Source organism: Euprymna scolopes, chromosome 35 (assembly GCF_053919585.1).
Source record: "Euprymna scolopes isolate OS-2025 chromosome 35, ASM5391958v1, whole genome shotgun sequence".
Taxonomy (NCBI): Eukaryota; Metazoa; Mollusca; class Cephalopoda; order Sepiida; family Sepiolidae; genus Euprymna; species Euprymna scolopes.
This window is the reverse complement of record NC_136516.1, coordinates 74,503,206-74,519,345: the sequence shown is the minus strand read 5'-3', so window position 1 is coordinate 74,519,345 and position 16,140 is coordinate 74,503,206. Positions and strand designations below refer to the sequence as shown.

Here is a 16,140-nt window from a genome sequence, read left to right as displayed (position 1 = left end):
TAGTATTATTTTTATATATTTACATTATTATTTAATTGTACCGCTTCTATAATTATTAGTTTTTATATATATATATATATATATATATATATATATATATATATATATATATATATATATATATATATATATATATATACACACACAGGGTGACAACAAAGTCTGGCTACATTATGTAGCAAGACTTTCCACAAAGTTTGGCCACATTATGTAGCTAGACTTTGGGGAAGCATCCTGTAGATTATGTAGCCAGACTTTGTGGGCACCCTGTACACACACACACACACACACACACACACACACACACACACACACACACACACACACACACACACACACACACATATATATATGTATGTGTGTGTGTGTTATTTTATTTGTGCTTGTTTTTACGATACGTTTTAATTTAATTCAATTATTTTACGAGAGTGCATTTTTACCTAAATGCGAGTTGGGATAATTTTCCCTTGGACTAAATGGGGAGCGGCATATACATTGTTTTTAAAATATAATTATCCACTGACACGTGTTTCGTCGTCTACGACTCATCACAGTGGCTGAATCTAGCGAGTGGTCCCGATTTCGAATCTCACTAGATTCAGCCACTCTTATATTTTAAAAACAATATATATATGCGTGTGTATATATATATATATATATATATATATATATATAGTTTTTTTTTTTTTAAAGATAATTATTCACTGACACGTGTTTCTTCGTCTACGGCCCATCAGAGTCGCTGAATAATAGTTGTCGATTGGTTGGTTGTTTTTGTTTTACGACATATTTTCAGGTTATTTAATGAGAAATCCAGTGATTCGGAAGAAAAATTTTTTAATAGAATATATATATATATTTTTTTTTTCAAGTCAGTTTCTATTGAACCCATAGTTGGGACAGTAACAGGTACTACCATTCCGGATCAGAGTGGACGTGGGAGCAATGGAAATTAAAGAGTGGATCCACACTCCCCAAAGCCCGCAAACTGGGGCCTCACCATCGGATATAGTTTAAGGTCATATTCAGGACCGAATAACAGTTGTAGCTATTGGTTTCCTAGATGTAAATTCAATGAAACTAGTATTATTATCAAATAGTGCGCAATGCAGGACAGAGCTGGTATATAGTCTGTTTATTATACAAGCATTATTGATCACATATGTGCATACATGTTTCAGTGGAATCCCAAAAGCGAATCAACATTGAAACGGGAGACTTCCGTTCCAATATTGATTCATTTTTGGTCTAATGAAGTGTAGCCTTGAATTGGGATTCCACTGAAATATGTATGCACATATGTAACCAATAATGTTGCAATAAACAAACTATATAGAAACGTGTGTGTGTGTGTGAGTGTGTGTGAGTGTGTGTAATAAATAGAAAATATGACAATTTTATCATATTTATTGCAATACGGGGCAACGTTCTTAAAATAATTTCCCTTCAAAGAAAACTCCCTATAAAACCGGTCTCACGTTTGTCATTGGTGTGTAATACCATATTAGGAAATGCTACAATCATTGCTAAGCTAAGCAAATCGACCCATTCATAATTCCGGGTTGAGAATAATACGAGATGACGTGATTCGCCCGTTTTACACACGGGTTGCCCATTCATAAAGAAGAGATAAGAAAAATACAAAGAAAAACTGATTGTCGCCCACAAAGTCAATCCCACGCGTAAGATCTGGTTTCACATTCCTAAGACATATTTCATGTATTCATGTGTGAGCGTAATCTATTATATATAATGGATCGAATCTGTGGTTGAACTATCAGACACAACTCTGACTCGTTGAGGTAACATCCAAGTGATTCTTGAAGAACTTCAATTTTTATAACGGAACCAACAGAAAGTTTTTAAAAAAAATATACATCGCCATGAAGCCGACAATATTCAGTGCGTTATTTATGTTTTTTTTGCTGGTAAGTGAACTTTCAGCTCCCTTTTTTTCTGTCTTATTCGTTCTCATTTCACCTGCTTTTTTCTTTCTATTTTCTTTATTTTAATCTTATCTTTCTTTTACTATTTACTGGCAGCTTTTGTAATTGGAACGTACCGAGTTCTTATCTATGAAAGCAGTCATAGCTTAGCATCCTGTGAAGACAGTTTTCTCCCTTGTGGCGCGCACGCGCACACACACATTTCTGTTGTCTTTAACAATGTATGTTTAATATCTATCTATCTATCTATCTATCTATCTATCTATCTATATCTATATCTATCTATCAATCTCTATATATATATGTATGTATATATATATACATACATATATACAAACACACACACATATATGTGTGTGTTTATGTGTGTGTGTGTGTGTGTGTGTGTGTGTGTGTGTGTAATTTGTTGTTGGGTTTTCTTTAACGATATTAATAATTTCGAAACGCTGTTATTTTTGTTTTCTGTTAACTACCGCTTTAGTTAGTTAGTTAAAGACACGTGTTTTTTCTTTAAAGTCCTATCAGTGCGATTAGACACACCACGAATATAGGATGATATTATGTATCGATTTTCATTGTTTACTTCGACACGCGGAGGTTATAACACGAGCCATGCAAGCCAACAAATCGGATATCGAAGAGTGCAGTTTCGTCCTCATTTGGGCTCATCAGTGGCACATATCCGAACTCTTATATTCCAGGCGAGTAACCTGCAACATATCTCGCATCCAAGAAAACTAGAGCCTAACACACGAGAAACCAACGGAATAAAACGTAAATTTCTCTTCTCGTATACTCCGATGCATTACATCCTCCTGAATATCAAAATGAAAAATAAAAATACATACCGGACTTCGTACCCTCATAAAGCTATTTATAGCGAAATATATCAGACTTACAACAATAATAAAAGTAAATAAAATGATTTTATCATTATTTCTGATATGTTAAAGGTTTAAAATTTATAATTTACATTTTTTCCAAAATAACTGTCTTCTAAAATGTGTGACCATGTTTTTACTTATATATATATATATATATATATATATATATATATATATATATATATATATATATAAAGCGAAAGAGAGAGAATAAGATAAAAAGTAAAATTACATAGGGACTTTATTACACTATCAAGAAAATAAAGTTTACAGACAAAGGATTAAAGGAAAACCTCTATAGACTGTGACATTTCGAAGCTAAATGCTTCTCGTCGTAATAATATTATATAATAAAATAAAGTTCCTATGTAACTTTACTCTTTTACGATTTTAACATATTCTATTGTTTGTTCCTCTTAACCGGGTAGAGCTTTTTTATCCAGATAGATTGGCCTTACCATTAAAAATGTATATTACAGCTTAATTTTATTACTATATATATGTGTGTATATATATATATATATATATATATATATATATATATATATATATATATATGTATGTGTGTGTGTGTGTGTTTACATACATATAAATATATGTCTATGTACATATATATAAGAATATATGTATATACATATATATACATATATATGTTTATATACATATATATATATGCATATATACATGTATATATATACATAATATATATATATATGTTTATATGCATATATATACATATATATGTATATATACATATATGTATGTTTATATGCATATATATACATATATATGTATATATACATATATATGCTTATATATACATATATATGTATATATATGTATACATTTATATATATAACATGTTTATGTTTATACACACACGTATATATATATATATATATATATATATATATATATATATATATATGTGTGTGTATGTATTTACATACATATATACTGTGTGGCTAATTACTTGCCGCATTAGAATAAATGCTAATAATATAGAACGGTTGTTGCGAGTTAGATATGCACATGTTGATTGGAATGTAATCTCCGCTTATTTTATTTATCTTCCCAGGAGGTTAGACACAATGACAGGTGTTAATGTTAACTACAATCAGCACACTCTCATAAAAGAATAGCATGAGCGGCGTCGGCATTTACTGCGCGTGACACCTGAGAAGATTAGTGATAAACTAACACCTGCTCAAATGAAACAAGGAAACTATCTTTTATTAAGTGCTCATAATTTCGTAGTGAAACATATTTGTTATAAGACATGAATGTAGTAAGAAAATTTATAGCATGCAGTTTATGTAGAATTTTACATGTTCGGGAAAAAGTTATGGTGCGTTGACTTAGAGTGAGTTCTTTTTGGAGAATTGATAATAGAATAGGCTTAAATTTGTGTTCAGTTTTGCAATAAATACTAATCCTGTTAATACGTTACTCTGCATCGAACGAATACCATAATACTTAGTTCGACACAAGTTATCATAAAAAAAGTTAAAATATCAATAGTTCCCCACGAAAAGTGGCACGGACTATGTATATATATATATATATATATATATATATATATATATATATATATATATATATATATATATAAATATATATATATATATAAATGTATATAATATATATATACATATAGATAAATATATATATATATATATATATATATATATATATATATATTTATATGAATGTGAATTAGGTTATATCCTGTTATTTTAAAATGTTTAATAAAGTTCTATATGCTCTAAAAGTGTAAACCCATTTTCGTTGAACTTAATAAACCGTTACAATTTTAAGATAGCCTTTTTGAATATATACATTATAAACGTATACTTGTTTTAAGGAAAACGCACGCACACACATACACATATGTTTATATATGTATATATTTATAAATATATATATATATATTTATATATATGTGTATATATATATATACGTCGATATATATATAATAAAAATTACAATTAAATTTACCAAAATGATCCAAGATGGTAAAACTAAATTATATTATAAATATTAAAGATTTGATATTTATAAAGTAATCTCAACCAATCTTATATATATATATACATATATATATATATATATATATATATATATATATATATATATATATATATAGCTTAATGTGTAAGAGGAAAACATATATATCTCCCCCAAATTTTGCTTGTATTCCATTATTCAATAAATGAACCAATCTATGTCCACCAATATATAGTTTTGTGACTTCATTTTACACTCCTTTTGTTCTATTATATATATATATATATATATATATATATATATATATATATATATATATATATATATATATATATACTGACACTTGTTTTCTGTGTTTTTTTTCTAGAGGTATTCGTCTTATTATTATTATTATTATTATTATTATTATTATTATTATTATTATTATTATTATTATTATTATTATTATTTGTTCATTTATTTATTGCAGGTAATTGTAAACCAGGCTAACAGCTTTGCAAGTAAGTATTTCCTTTACTAAATTTCTATAACCATTTGTCATAGTATATTTAATAATAACTTAATGATATCATCACTGGGAGTGGTGAGATATGTAAACTGAGTTATTTTTTATGGGGCATATTATAATGAAGAACGCACCTGATACATTTGTGAAAAATATGAACCCTTGAATTCCCTCCACGATGGGTAAAATAGCAATTCACAATTACGGAATCATTTCTAATAATCTGTTTCGTATGTATTTTGTATTGAAAAAAGTTTTTTTTATCCGCTTTTCTTTTACGGCATATCATCCTCTTTTATTTAATTTAATTTTTTGTGGGTTAAGTCACTGCAGGGAGACATGTGAAGATTATTTCGGGTGCACCGCGGCGGGTCACCAACTAGAGCAGGCAATTTATTGATTTGATTGAAAAAATGAACGCTTTCGCCGATTTCGATGACAATAAAATATGGGGGGGGGGGAAATACGTTGATCCTCATTTAATCATGGGCAACGTCGGGTCTTCTCGCTAGTAAGTGATTAAACCACCGATGACTTTTATGGGGGAATTTTCACGGTCTATGAATAAAATGTTGATATAGTGTTGAAAATGAAAGTCGGAAATTTTATTTAATAACATTTTAAATCTATTCTGAAATAGTACATATTGTTGTGACTGCTTTATTGGGCGTTTTACAATTATTTTTAACACCAGGCGGGATACAGATTGAAAGAGTATGACATTGAATAAAACGAAACAAGAGATGAAACTAATACATTACTGTCGCTTTACCTCGACGTTAAATAATTTATCAAAATGTAACTATATTTTTTTTTATCCAGTTTGCAATTTACATTTCATATTATATTTCATATTTACATTTCATATTTACATTTCATATTTATATTTCATATTATATACTGAATTGCAAATTTAATTCTTTTTTCTTCTTACATCAGTAAATATATAATTTTATCTGCTAAATCTTTAAAAACAAAATGGCGGACATTATGTTTGCTTGTCAGCTATAGTTTTATTTCTTGCTAGATGTGCCCACCCGGTGTTACCTGGGATTCATCGATAACGTACTTCTTAATTTATTTAGATTTAAAGTAAAAAAAAAAAGAAGAATAGTCGAGAAACAAGGTAAACTAAAAGGAATGATAATGCGTAAGTCAGGCGAAAAACACAAAGATACAAAAACAACTGAAATTGCCACAAAATGATATTATATAACGAAGAACACACGGAAAACATTTCCAATAACGATTCGAATAATGTAAGAGCGATAACTCATAATAGATTTACATACTTTATATTATTTAATTGCTTATTTAAGAATACCGCCGTCGTAATACTCTTTCTAACTGAAATAATATATTATATCAAACAAAATGAATGCCAAATACAATTTTTACATTGTAAAGATAGATAGAGAAACAAAAGGACAAAATGGCTATGTAGAATCAAATATCGATCAGTCAGAGACAAAACACGTAGATTTATCGAACGTATATAAAGAATTCCCCTTCTTGCTATTTTATTTATTATAGTTTTATGTTTGTGTATGTTTTTTTTTTTACTGTTGATCTGTTACGATTCTAATCTCATCTTTTTTTTTTTGTTTGTTTTCCAGTCAGATCTAAATTAAATTGTACGGGGATTCCGACAGACATCGTGTTCGTCTTGGATTCTTCATCCAGTATTTGGGGGCCACACTTCCAAAAGCAATTAGATTTCGTCTCATACATGATTAACCAAACTGACATCGGCTTGGGTTCTACACAGGTGTGTAAGCTTTCTAATTTTTTCATGTTTATTAATGAAAAAAAAATCACTTTATCTCATCCTTCTGTCTGTCTGTTTGTCTGTCTGTCTGTTTATCTTTCCATATATATATATATATATATATATATATATATATATATATATATATATATATATACAGATAGATAGATAAATATATTTAATTCAAATTGAAATATATATATATATATATATATATATATATATAAAATGCATATATTCAAAGTTCAAATGCATTCAGCATATTAACTAAAATAACAATTTTTCACAAAAGTGTTAAACATTTGAATAAAGCTTGCAGATATAAAATTATATAAATATAATATAATATAATATGATATAATAATAATATAATATAATGAAGAATCTACGCGAATCAACCAAGATCGAAACGTTTGTTGATCTCTCTTCCCCTCTCTCTCTTTCTCTCTCTTTATATATATATATATATATATATATATATATATATATATATATATATATATATATATATATATTAAAATACATCAAAATCATTAATTTAAAACTGCCGCATTAATTAATGTATACAGTTAAAACGTTTCAGGAATTTGAAGTATTTTCTGTGGTTAAAAATTTGATATCATTTAAGATTTTGAAATAAGAAACTTGTTTTGAAGTTTTCAAATTATGACGAGTTTTAAGTGTTTGCCTTTAATTTTTCTTCACAATAAAAGTTAAATTATTATTATTATTATTATTATTATTATTATTATTATTATTATTATTATTACAAAACTTGTTTTAATTATTAATATAATGTTACCGCGTTTTAAATTTTCTCTCTTCTTATCTATTTCATTTTAGGTGCGCGTGGGAGTTGAGATCTTCGCCAACGAAGCGCATGTCAAAGTCAACTTGTATGAATCGACCAACAAAGAAGAATTGAATCAAAAGATTAACCGAATAAGACGAGTTATCGGCGACACCAACACCGCGGACGCCCTCAACAAACTGAGGGAAACCATGTTTCAAACGGAACAAGGTTCGAGACCCGGTGTGAAAAGAGTCGCCATAATTCTCACGGACGGTGCTTCGAGCGACGAGGCCGCAACCCAAGTGGCTGCAAAAGCATGCCGGGACGAACACATCCAGATTTTCGCCGTCGGAATCGGTCACTTGATCAGCCTTTCCGAATTGATGGGAATTGCCAGCAAGCCGACGGAGAAATTCCTCATCCGTACACCGAATTACGAAGCATTGGACCAAATCAGAGAAACAGTTGTTCAACGGACATGTTATGCAGGTAAGGATGCGATTAAAATTCTATATTTTCAGATTAATTTTACGTGCATAAGTAGGACAAATTTAAAATGATCACAATTAAAAGTAACCAAGATTCAACATTGACGTCAATTCTCTATTCTATAATAAAGTACAATGTGTATTGCATTGTACAGGAATATACTTCTGCCTCGCCAGACAAAAGTACCTGAGCCTTTTTTCCTAGCTATTTTCAATGGTAAAGACAAGCGAGAAACTAAATAGCAAGTCAGACAATTATTTCAAGCTTAGCCTGCCACCTAATATAAAGATATCCTTCAATTTATTATAAAAAGTCAACGGAAGAGTGGTTTCTCTTTAAGTAATCAAAAGTAATAATAATAATAATAATAATAATAATAATAATAATAATAATAATAATAGGTCAAAATAGACGGAAAGGTAAAAATAGACGGAAAGATCGAGAAGGGAAAGCACTTATCAGACCTCCATTGGATGCGTGCGAAATGGACTGAGACTTTAGGAAGGCTTATTACCACTCAAATCGAAGACTAATAGCCACCTCCAGCGATAAATCAACGGCTATTGCGCTAACGCTTTGCTGAGGTTGCTGAAATAGGTAGAGAGTACTGGAAATCTGGGGAGATTTCAGGGAACACCACAGATTGTTGACAAAGAGAAATCTTTGATGATGATATGTGTAAAATCTCCTAGTGAGTAATAATAATTATAATGATGACAATGATGATGATTACAACAACAACAACAACAACAATAATAATAATAATAATAATAATAATAATAATAATAATAATAATTATTATTATTATTATTATTATTATTATTATTATTATAGTAATTGATTTATGGAAACTGAGAAGACTTATGAAATTTTATGATATCATGTACATATTTTTATATAGATCTTAAAAGAATCTCTCGGTTGGAATATATGCGATAGCGAGGTAATGTCTGGAATCCGGTAGGATCCACCATCCCTAGCCTGAACAACCTGATAAGAAAAGTGAAAAAAGAAAAAAAATGCAAAAATGTATGCTTTTTTTTTTTACAATCATTTCATTGTATTTTACAGTTGTTTCAACGCAACCACCACCGCCAACAACAACAACAACAACAACAACAACAACACCAACTCCGCTCCCTACCACGAGTGCCACAACTACTCCGACCCCAACGACGACATCAACGTCATCCCCAACTTCAACTATTGTCCAAACAACTAGGAGCACCAAGCCGACCAGCACTTCAACCACCAGGAAGACAACCACGTCTGTTCTTCCATCCACCACATCTACACCGGTAACCACAACTGAACCAGTCACGACGACCACTACTCCATCTTCTACCACGATCACAACAGTCCCGCCGACAACTGATTGGCTGAAACCCGCAGACGAGGGCCGAAATGAACGAGGTAAGATCCGCCAGTAACGTTTATAAATGATTATTCTCCATATTTCGCCCAAGGATTTTTATCCTCAGCCCCCCAAATCGACAGAGATTTGACCATTCCTGTAATGATCTGGTCCCTGTTAATTTTGCGGTTGGATGTTAGTTCTGTGCAGTTCTAGTAGGTCCGCCCTTCAAACTTAGCCTTCTCTTTTTGGGAAGGGATTAGTTTACTGCTAATACCCTTACCGGGGAATGCCGACGGGGCTGCCCAAACACTTTTTGCAGATCAGAGTGCTCTTACTCGGAGGCGCTGACATCTTAATATCACTTTTTAACCCTGGTGTCACAGTTTTTGCCGTGGGAGAGAACTAAATATCTTTAGAATTGCTGATATACGCTTCGTTCGATTACATATCTTACTAGTCTGAGTATGGTAGCACAACGAACTAACATATCATATATTGCCTTTTTGCAAAGGATGCGGTAAGACCTGGGTGCCTGGTAGCATGATAACAGAACAGATATAAAACTACTCCTCTATAAATGAAGGCAAACTCTGGGATAATTATATCATATATGATGACCACAAAACATATGCTACACAACATAGAACCCCCATAAAAAGTTATTATTATTATTATTATTATTATTATTATTATTATTATTATTATTATTATTATTATTATTATTATTAAGTAGTAGTATTAACAGTATTAGTAGCAGTAGTAAGACTAATGTGTATTTTTATATTAATTATTGATTTAATATTTAATTAATATTAATCTAATTTGTTTTCTTTTTTATAGCCTGCAGAAATAAAATCGCCGATGTCTACTTCCTCTTGGATTCTTCATCAAGTATACGAATTGATGAATTCCAAAAACAGAAAAATGCCATTGAAGACATTGTTAACCATTTCGACATTGGTGCCAAAAAGACCAGAGTCGGTCTGTTAACGTTTAGTCATAATTACAAGTCTGTTCTGGGTTTCGACTCCGGTTCCGATAAGTCGAAAGCGTTGCAAGTAATTCGAAAAATCAACTACATGGGAGGCGGAACGAAGACCGGCCAAGCCCTTCACCACGTGAGAAGTCACGTGTTCAACCCGGTTTCAGTCCGCGCAGGCGCAGAAAGAATTCTGATCGTCTTCACCGACGGAATGTCGATCGACTACGATCGGACATCAGCTGAGGCTAAGTTGCTTCAGGAATCCGGCGTGAAGATCTTTGTGGTTGGAATCGGTCCTGATGTTGATCAGCTGGAACTGGAGGACATTGCAAGTAAACCGTCCGCTGAATTTGTCCACACGTTCGCCTCTTTTGACATTCTTCGGACAGAGTCCAGTATTTTGACCTACAAGGCTTGTACGGTCGATGATCAAATATTTGTCAAAGATCAAAATGGTAAGTACCGTTTTATTTTTCCATCAACAACAATAATAAAAACTCGTTAATAATACGTTCTTCTGTAATTCAACTCAATTTCTACTAAATAATAGTGAAAGTAATTGAATGCTTTCAATTATCAGTATTGTAAAAAAATATGAATAAAGAAACAGCATCATTTATTACGCGATACAATTTATTCCGATGCCACTAGCAAATTCATAGTTCAGTTGGTTGAGTGCCGGATCACAGCCCTTTTTCAATTCGAAATTTGTCATCTTCTACCAAATAATAAAGCCCCTTCTATGCATTGCATAACATTTCAATTGTTGTAATTTTCTTGGTTATCTACGTGTATAAAGTTACATGTGTCTAATTGTCTTTATTTTCTGTCTAATTAATAAGGGATTAATACAAGTTTAATAAAATAGGTGATTAGAATTATCTCCCTTATTTTTATAACTTTCGTAAGTACGTATTATTTGGATTCTTGAACTACTTTTCTCGTGTTGAGCGTTTCGGTCGATGTAAATCGACTTTTTTTTTAGATGTATCATGTCGACTTCGGAAATATTGGTATAGAACTCGGGAATCTCTCTACGAACTTGAGAATCTGCACGGAATTTCGAACGGAAACCTTTATTTAATCAACGGGCGCAACATGATCTTACTCCGCCAGCCATGACTGGGTAGAAGTCCCAAGTAATTCATAGTTGTATTTTGGGTTTCGCTCGCTCTGAGAATTGAACCTTCAACCTCAAGAAGATTGAAACTTTTTACAACTTTTTACCAAGTACTCTATCCACTTGCGGACTTTTCCTATTATCGATTGCCCGTACTTATCAGAAGTATTCCGATATAAAACTTACGTAAGAAAACTTCCAGACACGCCAAGTATCTTCGTGTGAAATTAAAAAATATCGCTACAGCCATTTCCGAGTCGGCAGGAAACGAACCCACACACAAAGTTCCTTATATATATCTATGTAATTATAAAGCTCAAATAACCTTGTAACAGGTGTTCTAACCCAAAATTCGGTTTACGACTTCCGGTTGGGCATGCGTACATAAACAAGTAATCAACGCAACAATAAAACATATTGTTTTACTGTGTACGTTTTCAGCGTCCCAATTCTTTTTTTTCGCGTTTAAATTATCCAAATAAATAATTGTTAATACTTTCTGCCTTTTTTACATCGTTCATTTCCAGATTACGTTTAAGTTATTTTAACGCAATTTTCTTACAAATAAATCTACTTAAACCCGTTGAGAACCATAAGAGCATTTTACAACGGCGATTTACACACCGCCTTCATTTTTTAAAAAAATATTCTCGATTTTTGAATACACCTTTCTTAAAAACATTCATACATTTTCTTTTACACTACCAACATAAATAAATAAACCCGAAAATATTTTTTTTTTAATATGCGTTACAAATTCGACAATAAAACGTATTGTTTTACGGTGTACGTTTTGAGCGTCCCAATTGTTTAGTTTTTCTTTTTTCGCGTTTAAATTAAAAGATATATCAAAATTTGAATTTAACTTTAAGTATTATGGTATATGTTCAGTGCACATTTACCTATAAGTATGGCAAACCACTCAATGGCTGTAAGTTTTTTTTGTTAAAAAATAAACAATTATAAACCGAACGACTCATAGAAATCTATCTATATTCTATTTTCATTTTAATATACTTTCATAGAACTGCTTCTGTTATGTCACGGAGAAACTATTTTCTTTACGTCACAAGTGTCACGCCCATACATTAATTCCATAGCTAATATAACATCGGGTCACGGGTAGGATAGTGTAGTATATATATATATATATATATATATATATATATATATATTATATATATATATATATGTATGGAAATATTCTTTCTTCACTTTTATTTCCTTTTTATATATACTAATCTTTATTAAAAAAAGGCTATATTCCAAATTTTATGATGTTGACCATCTTACAATTCATTCCTTTATTCAGATACTGTCAACAATTGTAAGTGTCAACTAAAAAAAAGGAATGAATTGCAAGATGGTAAAAATAATAAAATTTGGAATATAGACTTTTGTTATTTATTCATTATATATATATATATATATATAAGGATGCGTGACGCAATCTTCATGTATAAATTCAGATGTATCGTATAAATTGAATGTTATTTTTTGCTAAGAAAATATTTGTATGTATACAAATGACATTGAAAAAAGTATAATTCTCGTCTACTTTGTTATAGGCAAATATCGGTTCGATTTTTTTTTCTGAAAAATAATTATTCCGACTCGGAAAACTATTAGAATGAAGACATCTCCCCTTATTCACCGAAACAAATTACAGGGAACTTATTGCGTGCACGTGTATTGAGTTCTTTTCATATCTGTTAATTAAATAGTGCGAATACACTCGCGTCTGTGCATATGTGTATGTTTCATTCCTTCACATTGATTACACATTTTTATTCGTTTTTAAAACTTTCTATCAATCAATTTGTGTTTAAACGATCTTTTTTGAAATTTCTATTCCCGAAAATTTTATAAAAATATTAAACTCATCGAAATCTGACGTGTTTTTTATTATTTATTTCCGGTTTACATGGTATAGATATAATTAGTTTATTGCATATTAAAATAAGAGTCGAATTTAGCTATAACAATCAAGAAAAAACTTGATATGCCGTATAACAAATGAAAAAGAAAATTGAAATTCTGTATTATTATTTACTTTTTTTTTGTTTTTGTCTATTTCAGCTTGTGATGCAGCACAGATGACTGATGTGGCATTCATGGTCAGTAGTAATCGTTTCGGACAAGAAAAAACTGACCGCATCCTAAAAGCGTCCGCCGAAGTCATTAAGAGAGTTGGAAGCCATGGAAAATTTCGCTACGGAACCATATTTGATGACTGTACCCTAAACCAAGATTTGGCGGTTGGAACAATTACTGACCAATCCCAATTGACCAAAGAATTAATCAAATTCAAATACAGTTCTCTCTCTTCATTTCTTGAGAAACTCGAGCCCGGTGTATTTCCTCACAGGTCTCGAAATTCTCGTCAAGTTGGATTGCTCTTCTTGGACAATACCATCGATTTGAATGATCCGAAAATCCTGGCGCAAGCCAGACGTGCAAACTTCCAGGACATCGAGTTATATGTGGTCATCATTGGAGATGGCGTGGACAGGAGACGTGTCCAAAGTGTCCTCGCCCCAAGGGAGAGAATCATAAACGTTTATTCATACGAAACCTTGCCTTCTTATCTCCCTTTCATGTTTTCAAAACGATTCTGCGTTCCCCATCAACGAGACGAGAGCATCAGACCAGAATTAGCATAGACATTTTAGGAAGAATTTAAAATATCGATGATACGTGATTGTTGCAAAAAAGATAACGTCCGTAGACTATGAGATCGAGTTTTAACGCGTTCAAACAATCACGTATCCATTGTTATTATGTCATTTTAAACACAAATACTATTGCTAAAAATTACAACTTGTTTTCAATTAAACGTACACAATTAATCATTTAAAATGAGTACTATGATTCGGCACTAAATTAGCTAAAAGAGTTGATATGCCGTGAACGTGATATTCTTAAACATTATTTTCATTGAGAATATTCTGTCGGTTTGCAACACATGTAATTATATCGTTCGCCATAAACAGATTTACAGCGGCAAAGAAATACACTATGCAAACTACCTAAAGATATATATATATATATATATATATATATATATATATATATATATATATATATATATATATATATATCGGAAAAGAAGTACAATGATGCAAACTACCTAAACTGGTACTGCACTACTTGTGGAGTTAATAACTAGGAGATGTAAAATAACTAATACATTGAATGCATTCATATGTTAATATTTATTGTTTCCTTTCAAAACATTATATATATATATATATATATATATATATGTATATATATATATGTATGTATATATATTTACATTATATATATATATACATTATATATATAGACATTATATATATACATTATATGTATATATACATTATATATATACATATATATATATATATATATATATATATATAATTTATTGAGAGTACTTGACAAAAAGTCTACAAGAGCAAAGTCTCAGTTAATGTATGAATACTTTAAAGGAACTATGCCAAGATTACTGTAGATATAAGATAAGCTTGATATGTGTATTTTCCTCGAGCTCTATTAATATAGAGGATTAAAGATCGATAATTGTAAATTATAAATCAGCTTGAAAGGGAGAAACAAAAGTGTTGCTTCTCTTTTTGAAGCTCTCTCTCTCTCTCTCTCTCTCTTTTAGTACGATGACCTCATTATTTACGTTTTATACAGTATACGTTGGTTAGAGCCCTAATGGCGGTCGTTTTTTAACGACCCAATAACTATGGAAAGCAAAAATGAACACTTCTCCCATTATTTGTTCGAAAATTTGGTTCACGACTTCAATTTCTCATAAACAATTTGAAATGTTCATCGCGATCATTTGTTTTCATACGCACATCATTATTTATTGTCGCATCCACATCACGTAATCCTCATCACATTTTGATACTGTGATATCTAGTCGCCATTAAACAAATCATTCAAAATGAATATTTTCTTATGTATTTATTAATGAAGAAATGAACAAATAAATGTTTATATTTACAAATAAATACGTGTTTCTTGTTTTTTATTTTATTAAACTGATTATTAAATTCAACAACTCAAGAGAAGAGGTATACATTTTTTTAAAATGTAATTAGAGCTTTGTAAAAGAATACTTTTCGTTCAGGACAGCTGAAACTAATAACGATATCGTAATTATTAAATGTAACTTTCAAAATCGTATTACAATGCTTTGTAAAAATATAAATAAACAAACAAGTTGGTTAGCTAATAAATTATTGATTATTCTATACTTTCACTTAACAATTTTTCGACTAATATCGTTACAT

The 16,140-nt window shown here is 30.6% G+C and overlaps 1 protein-coding gene across 1 annotated transcript in view; it reads left to right on the top strand.

The window, feature by feature from the left end:
* Positions 1 to 15,858, top strand: part of LOC145259659 (collagen alpha-4(VI) chain-like) — a 48,919-nt gene extending 33,061 nt beyond the window's left edge. The window contains exons 8-14 of the mRNA XM_080117316.1: positions 1,818 to 1,928; positions 5,307 to 5,337; positions 6,959 to 7,110; positions 7,954 to 8,392; positions 9,464 to 9,805; positions 10,590 to 11,186; positions 13,931 to 15,858. Coding sequence (XP_079973442.1) covers positions 1,818 to 1,928; positions 5,307 to 5,337; positions 6,959 to 7,110; positions 7,954 to 8,392; positions 9,464 to 9,805; positions 10,590 to 11,186; positions 13,931 to 14,514 — 2,256 coding nt within the window. The 3' untranslated portion in view covers positions 14,515 to 15,858. The remainder of the gene's footprint in view (positions 1 to 1,817; positions 1,929 to 5,306; positions 5,338 to 6,958; positions 7,111 to 7,953; positions 8,393 to 9,463; positions 9,806 to 10,589; positions 11,187 to 13,930) is intronic.
* Positions 15,859 to 16,140: the final 282 nt, after the last annotated feature.